The 22,026-nt window shown below is 38.4% G+C and overlaps 1 protein-coding gene and 1 long non-coding RNA gene across 6 annotated transcripts in view; one reads left to right on the top strand and one right to left on the bottom strand.

The window, feature by feature from the left end:
• LOC102160169 overlaps positions 1-6,345 on the bottom strand; it is a 387,345-nt gene extending 381,000 nt beyond the window's left edge. For 2 of the 3 annotated variants that reach the window (XR_002338317.1, XR_002338315.1), the window contains exon 1: positions 5,819-6,304. This is a non-coding gene — a long non-coding RNA (uncharacterized LOC102160169). Of the gene's footprint in view, positions 1-5,818 lie in introns of all 3 variants that reach the window. The other variant, XR_002338312.1, reaches the window with a different exon arrangement.
• STXBP5 (syntaxin binding protein 5) overlaps positions 6,942-22,026 on the top strand; it is a 168,925-nt gene continuing 153,840 nt past the window's right edge. Inside the window, exons 1-2 of one of the 3 annotated variants that reach the window (XM_003480238.4) lie at positions 6,942-7,421; positions 8,661-8,758. In XM_003480238.4, coding sequence (XP_003480286.1) covers positions 7,272-7,421; positions 8,661-8,758 — 248 coding nt within the window. In that variant the 5' untranslated portion in view covers positions 6,942-7,271. The remainder of the gene's footprint in view (positions 7,422-8,660; positions 8,759-22,026) is intronic. The other 2 variants (XM_003480237.4, XM_021072127.1) reach the window with 2 other exon arrangements.

Raw genomic sequence — 22,026 nt, 5'->3', positions numbered from 1 at the left:
ACTCTTAAAGATCTTTAAGATCTAAATTTTTCTCCAAGGCTTTGGGAACTAGGGTCATATGTGTGTGTGTGTGTGTGTGTGTGTGTGTGTGTGTGTGTGTGTGTGTGTGTGTGTGTGTGTGTGTGAGAGAGAGAGAGAGAGAGAGAGAGAGAGAGAGAGAGAGAGAGATCGTGTTGAAAATTAAAAGGCTCAGTTTTATTTGGGGTAGAGTCAATATCTGATACACAGATATTGGTTTACTAACATGTTAGTAGGTTACTTAATAGAGAGGTTTTTTTTTTTTTTTGCATTTTTTAAAATAAAAATTGCATGCCCAAAGGCACTTAGTTTGTGCAATTGGTCATAGAGCCAGAAATTGTACAGTGGGCACTGGAGGTAGAATTTTGACTATAGGTGTATGAAAATAGAATAACAGGATAACAGAAAAACAGGAGATGATGAGTTCTCTTGTGGCACAGCAGGTTAAGAATCTGGCATTGTCACTGCAGCAGCTCGAGTTGCTGCTGTGGCAAGGGCTCAATCCCTGGCCTGGGTGCAGTTTCCGCATGCTGTGGGCATGGCCAAAACAAACAAACAACAACAAGTAAAACAAAACAAACAAACAAAAAGACCCAGCAGATGCCACAAGGCCAGAAGTTACCTTAAAGCTGAATTTGTTTTACCCAGAGCTGAGGGAAGCAGACACAACTATAGCTTTGTAGGCACATTGTTGTTGGACTAAGGGTATGGCATTTATTAAAAAACACATTCAAAGAATCCATTCTGAGTTTAAAGCCAGATACTTGGTCCTATTTCGAGGAACCCCATCTCTAATACAGAGACTTAGCCACCTTTTATAGAAACCCTCCCAGAGTTAGTTAGTATCCTTGGCAAGTGTTCATTGTTGGGACTGTTCTCTCGGCTCTTGCTAGGTCCTTGGAGAGGGGATTGTTACTTTGATCCCTTTTGATTTCTCAGGTAGTCTTTTAGGATTGACCAGAGAGAAAGGAGAGTTGGCATCTAAAAGTTCTACAGCCAGATGGCAGAGAGATGGGCCATAGCGGCGTCTAGCCTCAGCTCCAGAGACAGAAGGCAGTGTCCTATCAGCCGGCCACAAGTGACACCATCTCACCGAGCTTCCACATCAAGCGACTCTCTCTAAGGGCAAAAACCTGTTCAGTTTTCTGTTAGCATGCTCGCACTCGGTTATTGACCTGTGTGCTGCATGTGTTCAATTTTTTTTAAAAAAAGTATGCCGTGGCAATTCCCTTAGAATCATACTAGGTCTGCTTGACCTGCCCTAAGGAATACTTTCAGAAGCATTATCATATACAATTTATTCTCTTTGTGCATGTGCCAAAGAAGTATAGTTGCAGAGGGAGACAGGTGAGGTGGAGAAGGAAGCAGTGGGATTGGCACAAAACATTAACTTGAATCGCTTTTCAAAGCTTGTTACCACAGTATAGTAAATATGATTAATTGCATAAAGCACAAACTTTTGTTGTTAGCTCTTTAGTCCCCAAATCAAATTATAAGAAGTTATTTACAAGATTTAAATCCTAAAATAAGATACTGAAATTAAAATAATGGGAGCATTATTCGTCTTCTGGGAGCATTATCCCTCACCCCAAATATGGTCCTCATTGTAGGAATGCTATTCCTGTTGTAGAAAGTGAATTTGAAATCTATGAGAATTTATTGAGGAACTCCTGATTGCCTAGTTTCTAAGTTTTAAGAATTTGACAATATCACATTTCACTTACCTTACTGTCTGCCTCCTATCTTACATTTAAGTGTTCATTTAATTCAATCTGTTTTGTTTTGCACTTCTGGAATTTTCTTTTCCCTTGAACTTACTGACCTTTGTCTAGACATTTTGTATTTGGTTGAATGATGCCCTTACAAATAATATTACATAGTGATAGAGATAATCTATGGAATAACAAAGGCTCATTAGTATCTGCCTAATCTGTTTTACCAAAGGCCAGAGCTTGACAAAGAAGATCACAACCTGGTGGATCCTGCTTGTTCCCAGACAAAGCTTGTTGATTTAGCTGATGATATTTGTCGAGTCCATGCAGGTACAAATGGTAATTGGAAATGATCCAAGAGTCCATGCAGGTACAAATGGTAACTGGAAATGATCCAGGAGTCATAAATGTAGAAATTAAATTGCGACACCACTCTTCCAAGGGCTTGGGCCAAAAATGGAGGCGTTATCCTTGCCTTTACTCTTTCTCTGATACTCCCCACCCTGTCAACAAATCCTCTTGGCTCTTCCACTAAAATATGATCCAGAGTCTGGCCTTTTCTCAGCACACCCATTACTTTTAACTATTCCATTCTTAGCCACCATTTCTTTGGTGCATTACTTCAATAGCCTCTTCACTGTAGGGAGAATTGTGAGTGTAAGGTAAAAATGACAGTGAAAGATGGCTACAATATCTCTACATTCCTTTACTTTTCAGGCAGGCTGTGTCTAAATTTCTAGCAGAATATTTGATTGCAAGAACCAGAATATTTGACTGCAGAACCTATTCAAACTCATTCAAACTCATTTCCTCATTTACAAGGAAGGAAAGAAAGTGTTGCCAGTTTCACAAGGAATAAGATTTGGGAACTGGAAAGTCAGGAACGGAGACTTTTCTTTCCACCTCGCTAGAGTCACATCTCTGGGTGTAGTTTGTGCATCTGCTCTGTTCTCCTGGATTCCATAGTTGCCTGGGCACTCCCAGATTCCATCTCAGCTCCACATGACGTATTAGTTGAGACTAATTAGCATCTTTGTGACTCAACTCCAAGTTCCCAGAAGATAATCTCTTGGGTTGGCTTACTTTAGATGTCTGCCTTTGATCTGGTCAGTTTAGACCAAGACACATGGTCACCAGATCAAAACACAGTTGCCCAGGTCCAGCATCTCAGCAGGCCCTGGGGACCCATTCAGAAAAGAGGTCATGAAGTAGGCAAACCAACTCATTAACATCCCTACTGCAATTTACAGATAATTTAAATTCAATATTCTATTAAACGGTGTAGTGAATCAATTATTGTCATGCATACATCCTTTGGGACTCAATAAGCGAAAATCAAGTTGATATAAATGAAAGCTAGCAGGTGAGGTTGATTTGGTTTACCTTCCAGAAAGTTTCTGCCAATACAATAGTTTCGCCTTAAAATATTTATTTTTGGTTTCTATTTATTCCTCTCAATCAGCAGCCAGCTGCCCCTGTGAGACCAATAACAGAGCCTTTGTTAGCTAAGTAGCCCTTAAAAAAGCTAATGAAGACTGGCAGATTCAGGAATGCAATAAATTCTGGATCTCTGGCCTTTCATGCCAAATAATTTAATGAACTGCCTATCTTTTTGTGTGTTAATTATTTCTTTTTTGCCTTTTAATTTTCATTGTATTAAGAGAGTACTGTTTAGAGCAGTCCTGCCTCAGCTAAATGTAATATAGCTATTTATAATTTATCAGTAGTATACACTATTATGTCCTCATCTTCTAGTCCATTCTTCAGTAAGCAGGTATGAAAGAATTCCATTTGGGAGAATGTCACTTGTCCAAAGGCAGAAAGCTATTGAATTGTTTGGAAACAGCACACTGATTCATTCATTAAAAATAAATAAATAAATTTTTGTTGAGAGATTTTTATGGGTACAACTGAACCATGTACTAAATTTTAAAATGAATAATATGAATTACTGAATTTTTAATCATTTTATCCTGAACTTTTTTTTTGTCTTTTCTGTCTTTTCTAGGGCTGCATCTGCAGCACACGGAGGTTCCCAGGCCAAGGGTCCAATTGGAGCCATTGCTGCCGGCCTAGGCCAGAGCCACAGCAACACCAGATCTGAGCCGAGTCTGCGACCTAAATCACAGCTCACGGCAACGTGGGATCCTTAACCCACTGTGCAAGGCCAGGGATCAAACCTGCAACCTCATGGTTCAGGATTCTTTAACCACTGAGCCATGACGGGAACTCCAAAACTTTAAATTTCTAATGAATTTTAATTTTAAATCAAACTTCTTAATCTAAAAAAATCAATTAATCAATTGAAACTGACTTATGAGAAACAGCATGAGTTTGAGGATCCGTTATTTTATCTTTGCCTTCATAAAGGTTGATATTTGGGGGCATTGCTTTTTACCCAGCAGAATTATGGATATGTCTCTGAACCAGGAGAGAATGGTTTGTAAGTTCAATAAGTTAACTGAGATTAGTGGATATGCCCCATATTCATCCTCAGGTCTACTTGTCCTCTATGAACCAAAGTCTTGGGAATACTAGGATAAGTTGATAATCTGTTGAGAGGGTCAAGTACAAAAATGAAAACAAAAATTCGGGAGTCAAAAATGGGAGACTGGTTTACATTGGTGTTTTGTTGAAAACGCTTCTACCTCAAGGATAGTTTTTCTATTCTACTATGTGCAACTAATGTCATGCAAACTTTACATCTTTATTGCAGTTTATTCTCACAAAACTCTAGAAAGAAGGTAGTATTAATCTCATTTAACATATGAGGAATATGACCCTAAGATAAGTAAGTAATTTGCCCAAGGTTGCACATATTACCAAGGTCTGGATTGAAATCCATGTCCGGCTAACAGCAGAGCCTAGGGTTTTTCCACTATAAAAGACCTCTCAGCAGGAAACTGTTTCTTCTCCAAAGAGTTCATAATCCAATGAAGACAAATCATCCAACAGATTTATTTTCAAACTAGATAAACAGGTGGATCATAGAATTCTGTGGGGATGTGGTCCTTTCCGCAATTTATACTTATGGAGGCATCCGTCTTTTTAAAAACCTCTCCGGGGAATTCTGATCACCTCCCCAGCTGCCTTACAATGCTCTTTTCCCTCCTCTTCACCTTGTCAGCTCCTCATCACTTGGACTCAACCACAGTGAATTCTCCATTTCCAGGCCTCCAGCCAATTAAATTACCCTCTTCAGTCCTGCTCCTGCATGATTCCATCAATGAACTCATCACATTGTTTCACAATTACTTATTTACTGAGATATGTCCCCTTTTGACTAGGGAGCTTTTTGAAAGCAAGAATTATATTTTGGGGTCTTCAGCACCTAGCACAATGCCTCACACTTAACAAAATGTTTCAGAGAACTAAATTAGTACACAAAAATTTCAGAGCCACTTGGAAATAGCCCAAGAAAAATCTCCAAATTTGCTATATCGTTTGTTACATCGAAGCAATTAACTGAGTAGTTCAGTAAATATTAAACCACAAAACAACTTTATAGGTTTCAGGTGTAAGACATCGTCCTTGGATGAGGAAGCTCCACGGAGAACTACATTTCCCGAAACCCCTGAGGCCCAGGGGTAGTTGGTTTAAGCCCGTCACATCGACCAATACCGGGATGAGAATTTCCCTGAGCGGGCAGGAGGGGACCAATCACAAAGAAGAGGGCGGGTACCTCTGATTTGGGTTCTGAAAACCCTCTGTAGCTCAAGACCATCTTAGGCAGAGAGTTGTTAGCTTGGGAGCTTGTTCTCTCTTTCCACCTCACCCCTACGAATAAAATTAGTCTTCATGGGTTTCCATCCTTCTTTACGTTTTTTCTTAGTTTCTAAATCCTTCCTAATCAAGTACCTCTTCTTTCCATCCACTTTTCTTTATTGAACTCACTCTCCGGAAATGGTACCCGCAGCTCATATGAATCTCTCTGCCTTTTCAAACTTGAGCCAGACATTTGCCTTCAAGCATCTAACTGAGATTATGACAGTGAAGCAGTGGAAAGGTTTGAGCGAAAACTTCATCCTTCCCTCCCTTGCAAGAGTAGAGAAGTCGCTGGGGTCTACTTAGTGGATAATCAGCATTACCTGGCAGATTGGAGGTTCTGAAAATGAGTGTCCGAGCTGTGTTTACCTCCATTCTCGCTCCCGCCCCCATCTCCGCCCACCGTAGCGTCGGGGCAGATATCCAGCCCTGGGGAGGCTTTCCCTTTGGCAGACCATCCCACTCTAGAAGCTACCGGCCACGGCCACGCTTTCCTCCCTCTGGGTTTATCTCCTTTCCTAGTACCTCTCTAAGTCTGCCATCCTCTTACCACAGACATAACCTTTGTCTAGACGCACTTTTTCGAAATCCAAAGCCAAATCAATCCAAAACAAAGCCCATCAATAAAGCAGCAACAGCGATATTGCAGCCAGTAGCCGGGAGTGTGTACCTCATTAAAGGGTGAGAGCATAAACCCCCGCTTTAATGACCGAATCTGAAATAAAGGTTTCCTGCTACTCGTTAGTCGTCAACATTTTTACTATCCCAGCTGCAGGAGAAGCAGCTGCATCCTCTAGCAGGGCGATTGAGATGGGAGAAATTTAGCCGCGGTCTGGGATTTTCGCAGAGGATAATTTAAGCCCCAGCTCCACTCTGGCGGCGGAGGAGGGGGAGGTGGGTGCGCGCTGCGCGCATGCTCAGGAGCCCCCGTCCGCGGAGGCCCAGCTGCCACCACCGCCGCGGCGGGCGCTGTAACCGCGGCTGCCGCTGCTGCTCGGAGCGGGCGTTGGCGCCGTGTGTCGAGGCGCCCTGTCAGGCGAAAGGGAGCTGCCGGGAGGGAGCGCGGGCGGCGGCGGCGGCGCCTGAAGAGGGCAGCCGGGGCTCAGAAGGAGCGAGGGCGGGCCGATCTAGCGGCGGAGGAGCGAGGCGGAGAGCGCGGGGACCCACCCCGGGCGCCCTGCGTGCGATGCCCGGCGGGCAGAGGCGCTGAGCGGCAGGGAGCCGGCGCGGCGGCCGCGGACCGAGAGCCGGCGACCCCGGGGAGGAGGAGAAAGAGCAGGAGCGGGAGGAAGCGCCGAGGGACTGCGGGGCCCGGGCGGGCGTGGAGCGGCGGGGCCGCGGGCCATGGACGCGGCGGCAGCGGCGGGGGCGAGCCGGGGTGGCGGCGCGGCGCAGAGTAAGCCCGCGGCCAGGTGAGGCTGGGCGGAGCGGGCTCCGGGCGCCGCCGCCACTGCTGTGCCGCCGGGCCGCGGAGCGAGGCGGCGGCGGCGGCGGCTGAAGCGGCGCCACAGCAGCCGCGGCGAACAGCGGCGGCCTCGGAGGAAGAGGGTCGCCGCCCGGGGCTCTGGTGACCGCGGCTCTCTCGTCGTCGCAGTATTTCCTGTCTGGATTATCTTTTGCTTCTCCCCAGCTGCCTCCTTCCCCTCACACTCCCACTCCCTCCCACTCCTCCGCGTCCTCGCTGGAAGCTGCCCTCGGCCCGGGCTCGTCCCCCCTCCACGCCGGGGGACGCTCCTTACCTCCCCTCCCGGGCTGCGGGGGAACCCCGCCGAGACCATGAGGAAATTCAACATCAGGAAGGTGCTGGACGGCCTGACCGCGGGCTCGTCCTCGGCCTCGCAGCAGCAGCAGCAGCAGCACCCGCCTGGGAACCGGGAGCCCGAGATCCAGGAAACGCTCCAGTCCGAGCACTTCCAGCTTTGCAAGGTGAACGGAGCGCGCAGTCCCGCGAAAATTGGGGTCGTTTTAGGGGCAGCTCGGGCTTTACGTGCGGGTGCGAGGTATTGAGCGCCGATAACAATCCTACCTCGAATAAAGGGCTCGCTCGTCTAGCAAACATTTGCTCGGTGAGCTGTGTTGATTGACATCATCTTACTCCTTTTCGTTGATTTTTTACACGTGCAGCAGTCGTCTCAACATTGCTTCTAACCTGTTAAAGTGACCTTTAATTCATATTCTTAGTCTTGTGCCTTTTTATATTTTAGCATTTTAATATCTAATTCACCAACTTCCAAGTTTCTTTTGGGAGCGGTGCCAATTGCATATTGTTTACCAAACAGCCAAGCCTGTTCAACTAGATATTTTGCTTATTACTTTCCCTTTAAAATGTGAAAGGAGGCTTAAGATATGAAATCACAGGGTCCTTCTATCATGGTGTTTGGTTAAAAAGTTAGAACTGTGATTTTTTTTTGCTTGTTAATGGCACGACAACTGTCACAGCAGTCTGTAATTCAGAAAGAATGATGCAGCGAATTAATTCACCAGCTGCTCAATGAGAAATACAAACTTGTGTTGGTCTTAATATCTGCCTTCCTCATAAATACCAGGCGCGTTCCTAAGTCAGAGTTTCTTAAAAGAACGTAATACACTTTTTTGCCCTCGTGTCCTAAAATTACTAAGGATTTAATAGTAAATTGCAAAATATATGCTTTATTTATTTTCATTGTTACACTTGGAAAATGTTGAGATAGATGTTTGCTAACTGCTTTACTGAATCCTTCCCTAAAGTAATTATGACAGCATTTCCTTAGCAGTTCTTGGCATTTGGCATCCAAAGTCATGATGAAGTTTATACGCTTGAAATAAAGCATGAATTGCATTTTAAAATGAATTTACAGAATTTTTGACCACTGCAAACTTTATTAATTTGTTCTCAGGCAGAATAGAATATTAAGAAATTTTCTTCTATAGAATGCCAGTATGATAGAAAAATAGAAATTAAGGTGTAGCACTAAGATAGATTTGGGGGGGGTCACAAATTTGGGGGTGTCAGGTTTAACTTGCATAAGTTTTGTTTAATGTAAATTTCATAGTTTTTTAAAGCAGTGCATGTGTATGTTTTTTGCATCAATTATAGTTGGTTCTAGATTCTAATGCCTCTACTGTTCTTGTTCAAAAATTTTGCTTCCTGCCTTGGTTGCTGTGATGTCACTTGCCCATCCCTAGACTGTTCGCCATGGATTCCCCTATCAACCCTCAGCCCTGGCTTTTGATCCTGTACAGAAGATCCTGGCAGTGGGAACTCAGACTGGTGCTTTAAGGCTGTATCCTTTAATTTAATCTTTTTTTTTTTTTTTTTTTTTAACTTGTACCATATTTTCTGTAGTCTTTCTGTGTTGCTGATTAGTTGCTTTTCCTGTTGCATTCCAAAGAAATAGTAGGATCAGGTATTATGTGAAATCATGCAGTAGTGTCTTTTCCCATGATTCTACATATATTCAGGTTGTATGTTGCTATTCAGTTCTCAATTTATAGTAGCTAAACATGTATCTACATAGAGTTCTGAAGTTTTGCTGTAGTAAGTACTGTCTTTGCAAGGAGGCAGACGTTTCTAATGGGAAATATATCTGCTTGTACTAGTGGACCTTTAAACGGAACTAGGTTTAAAGACAGTAGCACAGGCACATTTTATTTGCTTTTTAAAAATACTGTGCACAGTCAGTGTTAGAATTGTGACCTATTATTCTAATGAATTAGAAGTTGAAGTGGAATTTGGTTGTTTGTGACTCTAGACAAATCATTAGAAAACATCCATCGAGAAAAATCATTCCATCTAGAAAAACATTGGAAAACAAATTTATTTCGTGTAGGTAGTTACAAAGTGTTGCTATTTCTAGAAGTTGTAGAGATCATTTTCTTAGTATAATGCAAAAGGGTAAGTGTACTCTCTAGATAGGTTTTTCCCTTTCATGGTCTACATTTGTTATGTAAAAACTGTTAGCCTGGCTGTACTCTCAAGTATTATTATGGAGAGAATTATTTTTCTTGGTTTATGCATGAACTATGATAGTTTTGTCATAGTGCGTTTTTCCAAATACCTACTCATTCTTCAAGATCATTTTTTTAGTTTGAACAATGGAGAATACTTCATAATTCTTCTTTTAACTATTTAACTTGAAATAAAATTGGGTAAATGTCATAGTAAAAGTAAACATTCTTAATCTAAATGATCTTATTTTTAAACTTAAACATAAAATTTTGAAAACAAAAATGCTTTGTTTATCCCTTTGGAGGATATCTGCTTCCTACATATTTTTGAAGTAATGTGTTGGTAATAAATAGAAAAAAATAGCACTAGATACAAACACGGAGGAGCAGGGAATTTTATCCCCTACATTTTAGGTTTATCTGGCATCTGAGCAAGGGGAGGGGAGCCTGCTTTTGAGTTAAACATGTGCCTTACATTTCCTATAATCTTTTAAAATCCTCATTTCGCAGTAGTGCTGCATATGGTATCAGCATGTGCCTCAAGTTTCATTTGTGATTAGTGTGCTGTGTTTAGTGTGTTATGTTCAAAATGCTTATGAAAGTTTTCATTGGACTGTGTTACTAAGTGAAGTCAGTCATTCATAGTAAATACCAGTAGTGCACTCCTATCAATTAAAACGGTAAAATCTGACCAGGTTAGATCTGAATCCGTGAATTTCTAAATGGTTCTTGCCCAAATATTTAGATAGTTGATATTTTGGGCCTCAATTGTTTAGATACTTTTATTCCTATATCCGGTGATCAATACCTTCTAGTTTAGGGTTCCTATTTTAGTCTTGTGAAGATGAGAATAAAATTAACTTTGGCAATGTGAGTACTAAAATTAATTTTGGTAGTGTGGGTGCTAAGTATTCAACAAAACTGTATAATGACAAAACTGTGTAATGACAAAAGTAGTGTGTTGTTGGCTCTAGATGGACTATTTAGAAATGAAAAGCAGATTTGTTTTTGTTGTTTCCAGTAAGAGTATCATCTCTGGACTAAAAGGAAAAGTTGATCAGTTATTTTTAGATTATTTTGCTTTTCTTTTAAATGGGTTTTACTATTTTCTCAATCAAGACTCAGTGTGGTCCTAATTTTCTTATGGTACATAACTTTTTTTTTAACAGCCAGTCTGCTCCTTTTATAATTTAATGTAATTTTAGGTACCACAAGCAAGGCTGATTTTATAAAACTAAATATTTTTCTTACACAAGACTTTATACCCCTAATACATTTGATAATTAGTAAATTGCTCAGAAGTTAAAATGTTAGGCTTAATGTTAATTACCAAATAAAACCAAGGATGAAGTGTACAGAATCGTCACTTATGTCTTTTTCTTTTTTACATGTTTTTATAGTTAATATACTACATGAAATGTGAACCTGTAATTTACAATTCTATTCAGTTTTTGGTTTTTTTTTTTTTTTTTTTTTTTTTTTTAGACCCTCTTGCTATATTTAGAATGATCTTAGAGCAATTTGCCAAATATATTTCTATTTTCCCTTTTTATGATACTTACATAAATATTCTAGCATGATAAATTGGTTTGTCTACCAGTAATACAACCTCATCATTCCTTCTGTTAGGTTTAAGTAGGAGATAAGTTTATGAGCTTTATTACGGCTTTGAGTTATAGAAAATGGCTAAGACCTTTTTATTTTTATCTAATTTCCACATACGTGGTTTAAGATATGTTAGTTTTTCTGTTCTTTGTTTTTTCGAAAGCTAGATAACTAAAGTTTATTTCTAAGCTCCATGTTAGTTTAATGTGCAGACTTTGTTCTATTGCTGTTGCTCTTTTTACCTTTTTCACGATTGCAATTGGTTTTAGTTCTTTTATTTTGCTCTTATATTAGACCCTTGTAGCCTGTAATACATTTATCCTAAAAGATGTCTTTAGAGCAGAAATATACTTGTAAATAAATTCTTTTAACTGTGGAGCCTAGTGGAGGTATTCACAGTGGGATTGGGCTATTAGAATTTGAATTGCATATCTAATATGACTAATAGGATGTCTTCCTAAATGTTGCAGGATAAACTAATTTACCTATTTTTTGGTTAGGAAGATAATGATGTGAAATTTACATCTGATATCTAATGTTTGTAGACAGAAATTAGTGAAAATCTGAATTCTTAAAAACAATCCATAGTGAGGCAAGGTAAATTTAATGTATTTGCTACATTAATGTATAGCAAATGACTGATATTATTATAAACATGCTTTATTATAAACATGCTTTATGTTCAACCTTGCCTTCTGGAATGAATATGAGATTGGAACGAACTTATTGATAGGAAGCAGGTAGGCGGAGTTTTATATGCCAAGTCTTAACAGTAGTGATGTGATTTAATTATCTTAATTCTCCTCCTTTTACCATGTAGAAAAAGGTGCAGTTTGATTCTTCTGAGGAATCTAGGGATCTGAAATATTGGAATAAAATAGTCATCTATTCTCATATGAAATAAGTAAAAGGGAGAAAAAGGTTCTAACCACAAGAAGGAAGGCGTTTCTAGTAATACTGCTGTTATCCTTATCTAGACTTCTGGTTTACTAGTATATTTTTGAAATTTCTCCATAGTCTGTTGTAACATGGGCTATCTTGGTCTTTTTTTTAAGGTATTTTTGTTTAAACACAATGAGGTAGTTTTATGTATTAATATTTCAAGGACTAAGCCAAAAAAATGGAGTTTCACATTTACTGAATTTTTATAAAAATCTTGAGTTTTTAAGTATCAAATATTTAAGGACCTCATTTATTATCTTCCTAATTTGTGGAAAATGCAGTAGCGGTTTCTACTTTGATAAGGTATGGACTCGTCTTTTAAAATACAGTGTAATGTTGCTGAATGCAGGCTTACAAAATGATTTCTGTACTTTTCTGATCATTTAATAAGCACTTCATTGTTAACATTTGTTTATGAATTGTGGCCTGATTTCTTGTTGGTGTCTTGCCACTAAAGAATTATGTCTGTGAGTTAGTGTTTTGTTTTTTTCCCTAACTTTTAAGATGAAGATGCTATATTAGACGATTTCTTCAAGGAACAACTCTTGAGATTCTAAGTAGTTATATGTCATAGGTATGCAAAAGAAATGAAAATAAGAGTCTTACCTTCAAAAGGTTTCCAGTCCTAGCTAAAGGACTAGAATTACATAAATGTAATTGAAATTATAATTACTTAGGGGTCTACTGACATGGCACTACTGACATGGCACAAAGTCAAATTACAGGTAACTTGACTGCATATGATATTTCTGCACATTAGTAGATGAGGATTCAGCATGGCAGGGGAGGAGTAGGAAAAGTATTCTAGGCAAACAGTGTCGGTAAAAGTAGAGAAAAGGGAATCATGGTAGTTAAGAGGAATACTATAGAGGTTGGAATTGTGATCCTAATTGAGTTGGGGGAAGAAATAAGAAGTCAGTTGGTGGGAAAACCTTGAATGTTAACCTGAGTTATCTGGGTGTTTCTCAGTGAGGAATCATTGTAGTTATCTAAGGACATACGCTGTCAGGAAGACAGTGTGATTTTTAGGCTGACTAATAGGGCAGTGGTGTCTTGGATGAAAAGAATAGGCTGAGGGAACCTAAATATGTAACTGTTACTCCGTTTGTGAGGTGGATCCAGGGCAGGGGCAATGGAATGGGAACTGGAGAAGGACTTGACTTCTTTTTATCCAATCCTGGGATAACTAAAGATGATGGCGAAATTTTCAGATCCTTCACTGAGGCAGTTAGAAGACAGAAATGGAAAACTCGGTGAAGAAGGTGGCAGAGTAATGTTGAGCTTGGGATTATGTCATCTTTTACACTATTCCCATTTTGGGAAGGTAGCCTAGACTTATTTTACCTTGAGAACTTGATACACTTTTACATTTGATTTCCTTTGGGTTGATCATTGGTGACTTCCTGGACTTTGTGATTGAATTGAACTGGTTTAAAGTCACTGTTAGCTGTTGGGCTTTGTCCATTTGTCCTAGGTCGGTGTCTCTCGGTTGTGCTAGCGTTTGGGGCTGGATAATTCTGTGGGTTTGTCCAGCACATTCAGCTTATTTAATATTTCTGGCTCCCATTTACTCAATGCCAAAGTTGTTTCTGCTGTCATTGTGGCAACCCAGATGCCCCCCCTGCCCATCCTTCCAGGTGCTTCTGCTTGAGAACCATTACACTTTGTCCTAGTCTTCACCAGTTAAGTGGGAATAATAACCCTACCTCACTCATGAGGTGAGCATCAGGATTAAATGCAATAGTATGTATGTGTAGTTTTCAAGACTATGCAAGCACTGCTGTGGGGACTATTCAAGATGCTATAAGTGAGAGTTTTTCTGAAGGCCCCTTAGCTGTGCACCTATTGACTCATTCATAATCCAGGTCAGTAGATACAGAAGTGTAAACCTTTGTTTACAAAAAGGAGCCATGAAAAAGCATGTGAAACACACTTTTTTCATTGTTGAAACAGCTCACATTGAATACTAAGATGTTTGGTGGTTTTTCCTTTTATAATAAAGTCAGTAGGTAGTCTTGCATCTTAAACTCGAGTTTTAATTTTGTTTCTTGTTTCGTTAAATACTTGTAGAGGGCAATGCCGGGTACTGTATAGAAATGCCTTAATTTCATTTATTTTTGTAGCTAATGCAGCCTTTGAAGAAAAGGTCTTAAAGTAATGTTTTTGCCTTCTTTAAAATGGCTGTGTTCTTTTCAACCACAGGTTTGCAAAATTGCTATTTATATGTGATGAAATGATGTATGTTGAAGTTTATTACACTCTGGAGGTGATAAATGATTGTTTAATGATTTTGTACTATAAAAGCATTGGAATGTTTGATTATGCTGCTTATTAATTTTATTTTATAAAACATAATTATAATATTGGTGAAAATGTTTGGAAATAGATTTTTTTGTTCGAAGTAGTTAGTAAAACAGTTTAGCTAGGATGTAGCCAAATTTGTATTACTCTTCTCACCATCCTTTAGTTCATAGAAGAATTCTAGTCATTTGGAATTCTAGCTGTAGAGGAGAAACAAGGACTTTGAAATATTTTTGACTTTTCAACTCAGCTCTTCAGTAAAGAGCACTTTGTATAAAAGGGAGAATGAGTCCTATGTCAGCCATAGGTTGTGATTCTCAGCATGGATTACTGCAGCAGGAAATAGCAGTCATCTACTAGATTTAGCAATCTCAATTGCTTTAATGTTTCATCCTCTTGTTTCATTTTCAAGAAATTTTGACAGAATACTGTAAACCAAGTATAATAGAAAAAATAAAAATCATTGTATAAAAAAATTTGCACACTAGCCCTGTTTACTGTGTAACTTTTTTGTTTTTATTTTGGGGCTGTGGATGGATGGGACAAGGGGTCGTGGGGGGAAGAATCACTGGGAGAGCTTATTCCTCATTGTTCTACACTGGGCCATGTGTTTAGTGAGTCCTTAGGTCTAAGAATACTTTTTTTTCCCTGTTAAAATAATCCTTTAAAGCCCAGTGCCTTTTGTCTGTGTATTTTTGATTTAATTCCATTTCTGCTTCTACCTATGTAGCCACCTACTTAATTTAACATTTGAAGTCTAAATTTCTACATTACCATCATTTACATGTAATATCACAGTTGTCACATGTTTAAAACCAGACCTTTTGTAAATTATAGCTGTAATATTGAACAGTATTTTTCTTTTAAAATAAACTGTCAGAAAACCTTAAGCATATGAAAAGATGGAGTAGAGTCCCTACGAGTGCCTGTCAGAATCAACCAGTATCCTCTGCCTTATAAAGAGTCCAGAAATTGGACAGTGGTCAGTGTACAATTAAAAAATCAAAATGGAAGGAACTAACATATTCTTAATTGATCAACTTAGTATGTTCTCTACTAAAGACCGTATAGAAAATGAGTGTGTATGTGTGCATACAGTTGAAGTAATGAAGATCTCAATCTTGAGTTCAGGAGTCAGCAAACTTTTTCTGTAAAGGCTAAATCACACATGTCTTGGCTGTATTGTCTCTTACGCGAATGCTCAGCTCTGCCTTTGTAGCACAAAAGCAGGGGTGGACAGTATGTGAAGGAGAGAGTGTAGATGTGACAGTATAACTTTATTTATAAGATCAGGCAGTGGGCTGCTTTGGCCCACAAGCTAAAGTTTACCAGTCCTGGCTTTAGTTTATTAGGCTGCCTTGCTTTTAAATCAGAAAGGAATGCCCAGGAAAGAATTACTGACCTTTTTGTACTTGCCTGAATTATGCTTGCATATCTGCAAAGTTTAATCTTTTAGTCATAAATAGAAAAAATATTTTAAAGATTCAAATGATCCATGGGTATTGCTATACACCAAGTTAAATTACTTTCGTATTTTTTTTTATCCCGTGAAAGGGGCATTATTTTTCTGATGAATTATAATTAGTATGATAATGAAGATAACTGATTAGGCATCCTTTGGGGGCAGTTCAGTGATCAATTCTCTTATTTAAATATTCAGCTCGTTTGAGACCTTTACCTCCTAATTTTATCGTTTGTAGTTTTTACCTAATATTCTTATTTATAATTACATAGAGATATGTAGAAAACATTTAGGTATTTTTTGAAAGTGTAAGCAGTTTTGAAGATATTGTGATTCTTTAGATGTCTGCAAATTGTGACTAAAAATAGCTCAATTTCCCTGGTGAAAGAAAACAACCTGAAAAATGTATTAACAACAAAAACAAAAAAATCAAAGTCCTTAGAAGTAAATTTAAATGCATGGTCAACCTTCTTTTAGGAGTCAGGTGTATTGCTTGCCCCTTCTTGGAAAGAATGTAGGTGGTACTTTAATGGAAACCTGAAAGTATATACACTGCCAAATTTTCAGAGTTTCTCATTGCTTATATCACTTTTTAGTAGCAGTAATTATAAATATAACTTTATTCAGTAGGTAAGGCTGATTTCTACTTAGTTTCATTTCTCCAGCTGGTGTTTTAGTCCTTTTAGAAGTTGTTCTGTAAGACAAATGAAATGACATTCTGAGCATATTTCTTTATTGGTGTCATTTAAAAATGGGCATTGATTTAGAATAACATTGCCTTAAAATGGGGAAGAATGTAAAGGTTTTTAACTAAAAAATAGCTAAGGTTTTTGGTTTTATCTTAATCTTCATTTGAAAATTAGAGTTTGCTTAACACATGATGTTATTTGCAAAATGTATAGTCTTAGAAATTATATGGTAATTATTGTTAAAAGATTTTTTTTTTTAATTAGGGATTTTTTTTTTTTTTTTTTTTTTTTTTTGGCTTTTGTAGGGCCGCTCCCACGGCATATGGAGGTTCCCAGGCTAGGGGTCTAATCGGAGCTGTAGCTGCCGGCCTACACCAGAGCCACAGCAACATGGGATCCAAGCCGTGTCTGTTACCTACACCACAGCTCATGGCAACGCCGGATCCTTAACCCACTGAGCAAGACCGGGGATGGAACCTGCAACCTCATGGTTCCTAGTCAGATTCGTTAACCACTGCGCCATGACAGGAACTCCAATTAGGGATATTTTTATAATAGGTTTTGGTCATGTTCCCCTTTGAATAAGTGCTCTCTGGAACATGTGACACTGTTTCTGGAGAGGTCGTCTGTTGAAGAGTGATTAATCCTACCCTTTCCTGAAAGTACATAATCTTTTCTTGTAATAGCAATACCTCTGCTTTTTTCACGGCAGTGCTCTGCCAGAGGTGACTGTAAATCTAGTGGCATCAGCTTTTGCAGTGCTTTCTGCAAATTGCTTTCCTTTTGTGTATTTTCTTCTTTTTTGTCTTTTGAAAAGGAGAAAAAAGTGTTGAGGCAGATTTTCCATCTATTCAGTCTCCCTACTATATTTTTCATAATGTGTTTTATTTTTCTTTTAAAATTCACTTTGCCATTCTTGAGCAAAGAACTTAGCCATTAAGCATCTGAGAATGGATGGTGGGATAAAAGATTGTTTTTACTTGATATGTGAGAATGTATGTTCCTTCTTGTTTCTTTAACCCAGACCGCTATTATTTATGACTATATTTCATAGTTGACTGAGCAAGTGGTTCATTTAAAACTATATTTATGTATCAAAAGCCATTCTGAAGAATTGCCTATGATAATAAATATAATTCATTTTGACCTCTTTATAGTCAATCCTAATTCCAAAACAGTAGATAATATGAATATTTTTTAACCTCTCTGTTAAAAAAATAATAAATCCTTACTCAGAATAATAGTGGAAGATATAACTAGAGGCCTATTTCAACATAGTTAATGCTATAATTATATTTTAGTCTAGATACTGCAATTACCTTGTTTTGATGTTGTTTCATTCACATGAAAAGAAATCAGTTGACTGACATAATTTTTCAAGTACCACTGGGCATTTTCTGTAAAATATTACAGTTGTGTTGGGTTAAGGAGGTTTTAAATGTTGACCTAAGTAACTTTCCTGGTTAATTGTAGCATTTTGTTAAACTTTTACTGTAGAAAGTGTGCACGTTATAAAAGTTGTGCTTAAATAGAAGACAGGCAGAATGTTAGAATTGTGAGTGAGTGGTAAAAATTATGTCCACCCATATGATCGTGAGAATGTGGCTAGCTTTATTTCTTAATATACTAATTTTTTAGTAGGCTTTTTAGAGATTTTTGCTTCATAGCAAAATAAAGCAGAAAGTACAGATTTTCCTTATACTGCTGTTCCCACTTGGCACATTATCAACAATCCCAACTAGAGTGGTACGCTTGTTACAGTAACGAACCTATGTTGACCCATCATCACCCAAGTCCATAGTTTCTTAGGGTTCACTCTTGGTGTTGTACATGCTGTGGGGTTTTTGTTTGTTTGTTTTTCTTTTGTGGCCACACCCACAGCATGTGAAAGTTCCTCCGCCAGGGATTGAATCTGAGCTACAGCTGTGACCTGTGCCACAGCTGTGGCAGTGAGGGATCCTTAACCCACTACACCACAGCGGGAACTCCACCCATCCTACTTTTTAATACCTGCCACAGGGAAAAAATGTACTTTTACATTTTGTTTGGATTCTGATTTTGAGGAAAGCATATTAAATAACTATCTTGATGGTGCATTTTTCAAAGCAGAAGTTTTTGATCAAGTCCAGCTTTTTTTTTTTTTTTTTTTTTTTTTTTTTTTTTTTTTTTTTTTAGGGCCATACCCACAGCATATAGAGGTTCCCAGGCTAGGGGTTGAATCAGAGCTGTAACTGCTGGCCCACACCACAGCCACACCATATCTGAGCCACATCTGTGACCTACACCACACAGCTCCCAGCAACGCTGGATCCTTAACCCACTGAGCAAGGGCAGGGATCGAACCTGCATCCTGATGGATACTAGTCAGATTTATTTCCACAGAGCCATGGCAGGAACTCACTTTTTTTCTTTTATGGATGGTTCCTTTGATGTTGTATCTAAAAAGTCATTGCCGTATAAAAGGTTATCTAGGTTTTCTCTGTAATAGGAGTCTTACAGTTTTGTGTTTTACATTTCAGTCTACTATCCATTTTGATAATTTTTTTTGTAAAGGGTATAAAGTCTGTGTCTAGATTCAGTTTTGGTGGGTGGTAAGGGGAAAGGAAGCACTTTGTAGTCCTATGATCAGATCTTAGGCTTTTCCTTTTAGTGAGCCCATGTGTCTGATTTGTGAACTTCACAGGTGCTTCTCAGTTCTCCTGTCCCCCCAGTTCCCCCAGATGTGTTAGGATCGCAAGAATGGGTTGGTGTTGGATATTTTCCTTCCTTTAGGTCAGTTAGATTTCTGGTTAAACCCCCAGCAGTTTAGGCTCTGGTTAGTTTCTTCTGAGGGCAGACCTTATTATGAACAGAATGCTCCAGTGTATTTAAAAATGTTGCTTTCACCTTTCCAGATCCTGGAAGTAGGAGGGGGTTTTTCACACATGGTCACTGTGAGAACCTGGTAGAGCTCACTGAGGTAAAACTCAACTGAAGTGTGGGAAACCCCCCCACCCCCGTCCCCTATGACTGGGTCCACCTAGAGTTTCTAACTCTCAGACTTGTCTACTTTAAACATCCAGCAATTCATCAGTTACCGTCCAGGTTTTCCTACCCTAGCATTGATTTCCTGCCAAGCTGTCTGCTGGTTGGTTTGTTTTGGTAGGTTGCAATTCTCTGTATGGGCCTGTCTCTGCAGTTTTGAGAGCAGCCATTTGTTCTATGGCATCCCTTGTCATAAATCTAAGAAGAGTTGTTGATTTTTAGTTCTGCTTTTTACTAGTAGGATGGAGTGACAGCTTCCGAGTTTCTTTATGTGCTGGTCCATAAACCGGAAGTATGTGTTTTTATAGATGAAAAATATGTGATCTTCAAAAAGAGGTTTTTAAGTTGATATTAGTCAGGTAGGTGAAAATTAGAGTAGGGGTACAGTACCATAAAAGTGAAAATAATCGCTGTCTGACAAAGGTTCTGTTTTGCAAATATGTTCCCATGTCATAAAATGCAAAATAAATGCTTTTTACTAGATTGAACTTTGGTAAAGACTTAAGTTCTTGTTTTGAGCATATTCCTACCAAGTTGATTTAGAACTAGTTCAGATGGAAGTAGCAAATTTTTAGAAGTTTGGAAAGTAAGACCTATAATGAATGGTCTTATATATAAGTTTAAGTATAAATATATATATTTATATATATAAATAATTCATATATATGAATTCATATATATATGAATTTTGTGGAAGATGCTTCTTAATCTAAGCACATTTTTGAGGCACTGTTTTATTTCAACTCCACAAATCATTCTCATATATAGCTGTGGTTGAGGAAAACTGGAAAACCATGTGGGCAAAAGTATAGATTTCTTTTCTTTAAATATTCCGATTCAGTGTGTCTGGCCTGGGCTTTGATGTGTTTAAATTTTCTTAAACATTGATGGATAATGTAGAGCCAGAATTGAGATGTACTGGTTAAGTGTTTGCTAGGCAGGGCAGTAATATTTTAGTGAGGCAGATGGTAGATAAGAACCATGTTCAATACAGTGTATATAGAGAGGCTGTCCTTTTAAAGCAGTTTATAGCATCTTGAGACTTGTGGTATAACCGTGGGGAAATAAGCTGACATTTTGCTCCACCATTGCCTTTGCAGACAAGGCTGTGAGACTGTGATGTATTAAGTTATTTATGAAGATGAAAAGGAACTGGAATTCTAGGTTTGAATTACTCTTCTTCCTAACAGTATATCATTGGACATGAGAACCAGCAATTAAAAAAAAAAAAAAAAAAAAAAGGTAGATCTAATTATTTAAAAAGTCTAGCCTGAAACTTGCAAGTGACCTTCCCACTGATCAGGGGAAGGAGGCAGGCCAAGCATTTTACAGATGAGAAAATTACATATGGGTTGTCCTACCACAGATCAGTTTACATATTTACTTTTTTTTGGTAATTTGCTACTTTTAGAAATTTTATTTTTTTTAAACAGGTTGTGTTATCTTTATTACAACAAATGTATGTTGCCCCTTTATTTGTTGCCGTCCATTTATTCTTCAGAACAGTATAGAATAACAAAGAAATGCAAAACTTCCATATATTTGATTTGTTGTTTATGTTACCAGAGTAAATGGTAGAGTTGGTCTAAGAGCTCATCCTCTTCTCATTTTAAGAATGCTTTCATCAATATTCTTTGACCACATTATGGGAGTATTTAGATTTTAACTTTGTTATTGAAAAGTAGTCACATTAAGGTGCAAGACTTAGGCCGTTAGAAATAATCAATCATCCATAGTTCAGAGCCAGTTCAGAGTAGACAACTTGAAAGTTTTCTAGAATAAAGAGGTATGTATTACCCTGTTTGTTCAAGTCTAGGAATGTACTAAAAGAAGTGGTAACAGAAGTTAGTGAAAATCTTCAGGTTTTCTAATGAATTAAAATTATACTTAGGTTTTATATCTTTACAGCAGCAGGAAGGAGCAGTTTACCTTCAGAAGTCTTTCTTGGTTTGTTACCAGAGTATCTGCTCAAAGAAAGGTTCCTTCACAGTATATTACGTAATTAAATGTGGGATAATTTATTACTCATTGGTTCATAAAAAATATCCATATTCTCATTTTTAAACTTTGCAGGATATAAATGTATTTCCAGAAACTGCAACAGACATCAAAGTTCTCCAGTTGCTTTCTATTTTATATGTACTCCAGTCTTCCATTTTTAGGTTGGAAAATTGATTTATGTCACTTCTGTGGCTATTGGAATAATGCTAGTACTTTCTTTGCTTTTTTCCTCATTGATAGGAATTGATAAACAGATTCTCTGAGAAGATAGATAATCTTTAAAGATCTTAATAATTTACCAAGTATACCATCTTGATTTTACCACATAAGAGTAGAGGTTGTCAAAATATGTATATAATGCACAGTGATAGTCGCAGAAGTGAAACTTGCTGAGGAGCTGTACTTTTAGAACTTAGCGTTGGCTGGGGTCCCATTGCTTGCTTCTTTTACTATTATTTGTTGTTCTTTGCTGACAGTACAGTAGAAATCCCAGAAGGAAGAATAAGCACTAAGAGGAACTATTGCTGTACTTGTAATACCAACCTAACACATGATCGAAAAGTAAAATGAATAGGCTGGA

This window comes from Sus scrofa, chromosome 1, assembly GCF_000003025.6.
Source record: "Sus scrofa isolate TJ Tabasco breed Duroc chromosome 1, Sscrofa11.1, whole genome shotgun sequence".
Classification (NCBI taxonomy): domain Eukaryota; kingdom Metazoa; phylum Chordata; class Mammalia; order Artiodactyla; family Suidae; genus Sus; species Sus scrofa.
Note: the sequence above shows the minus strand (reverse complement) of the source record. Positions and strands in the feature narration are given on the sequence as shown.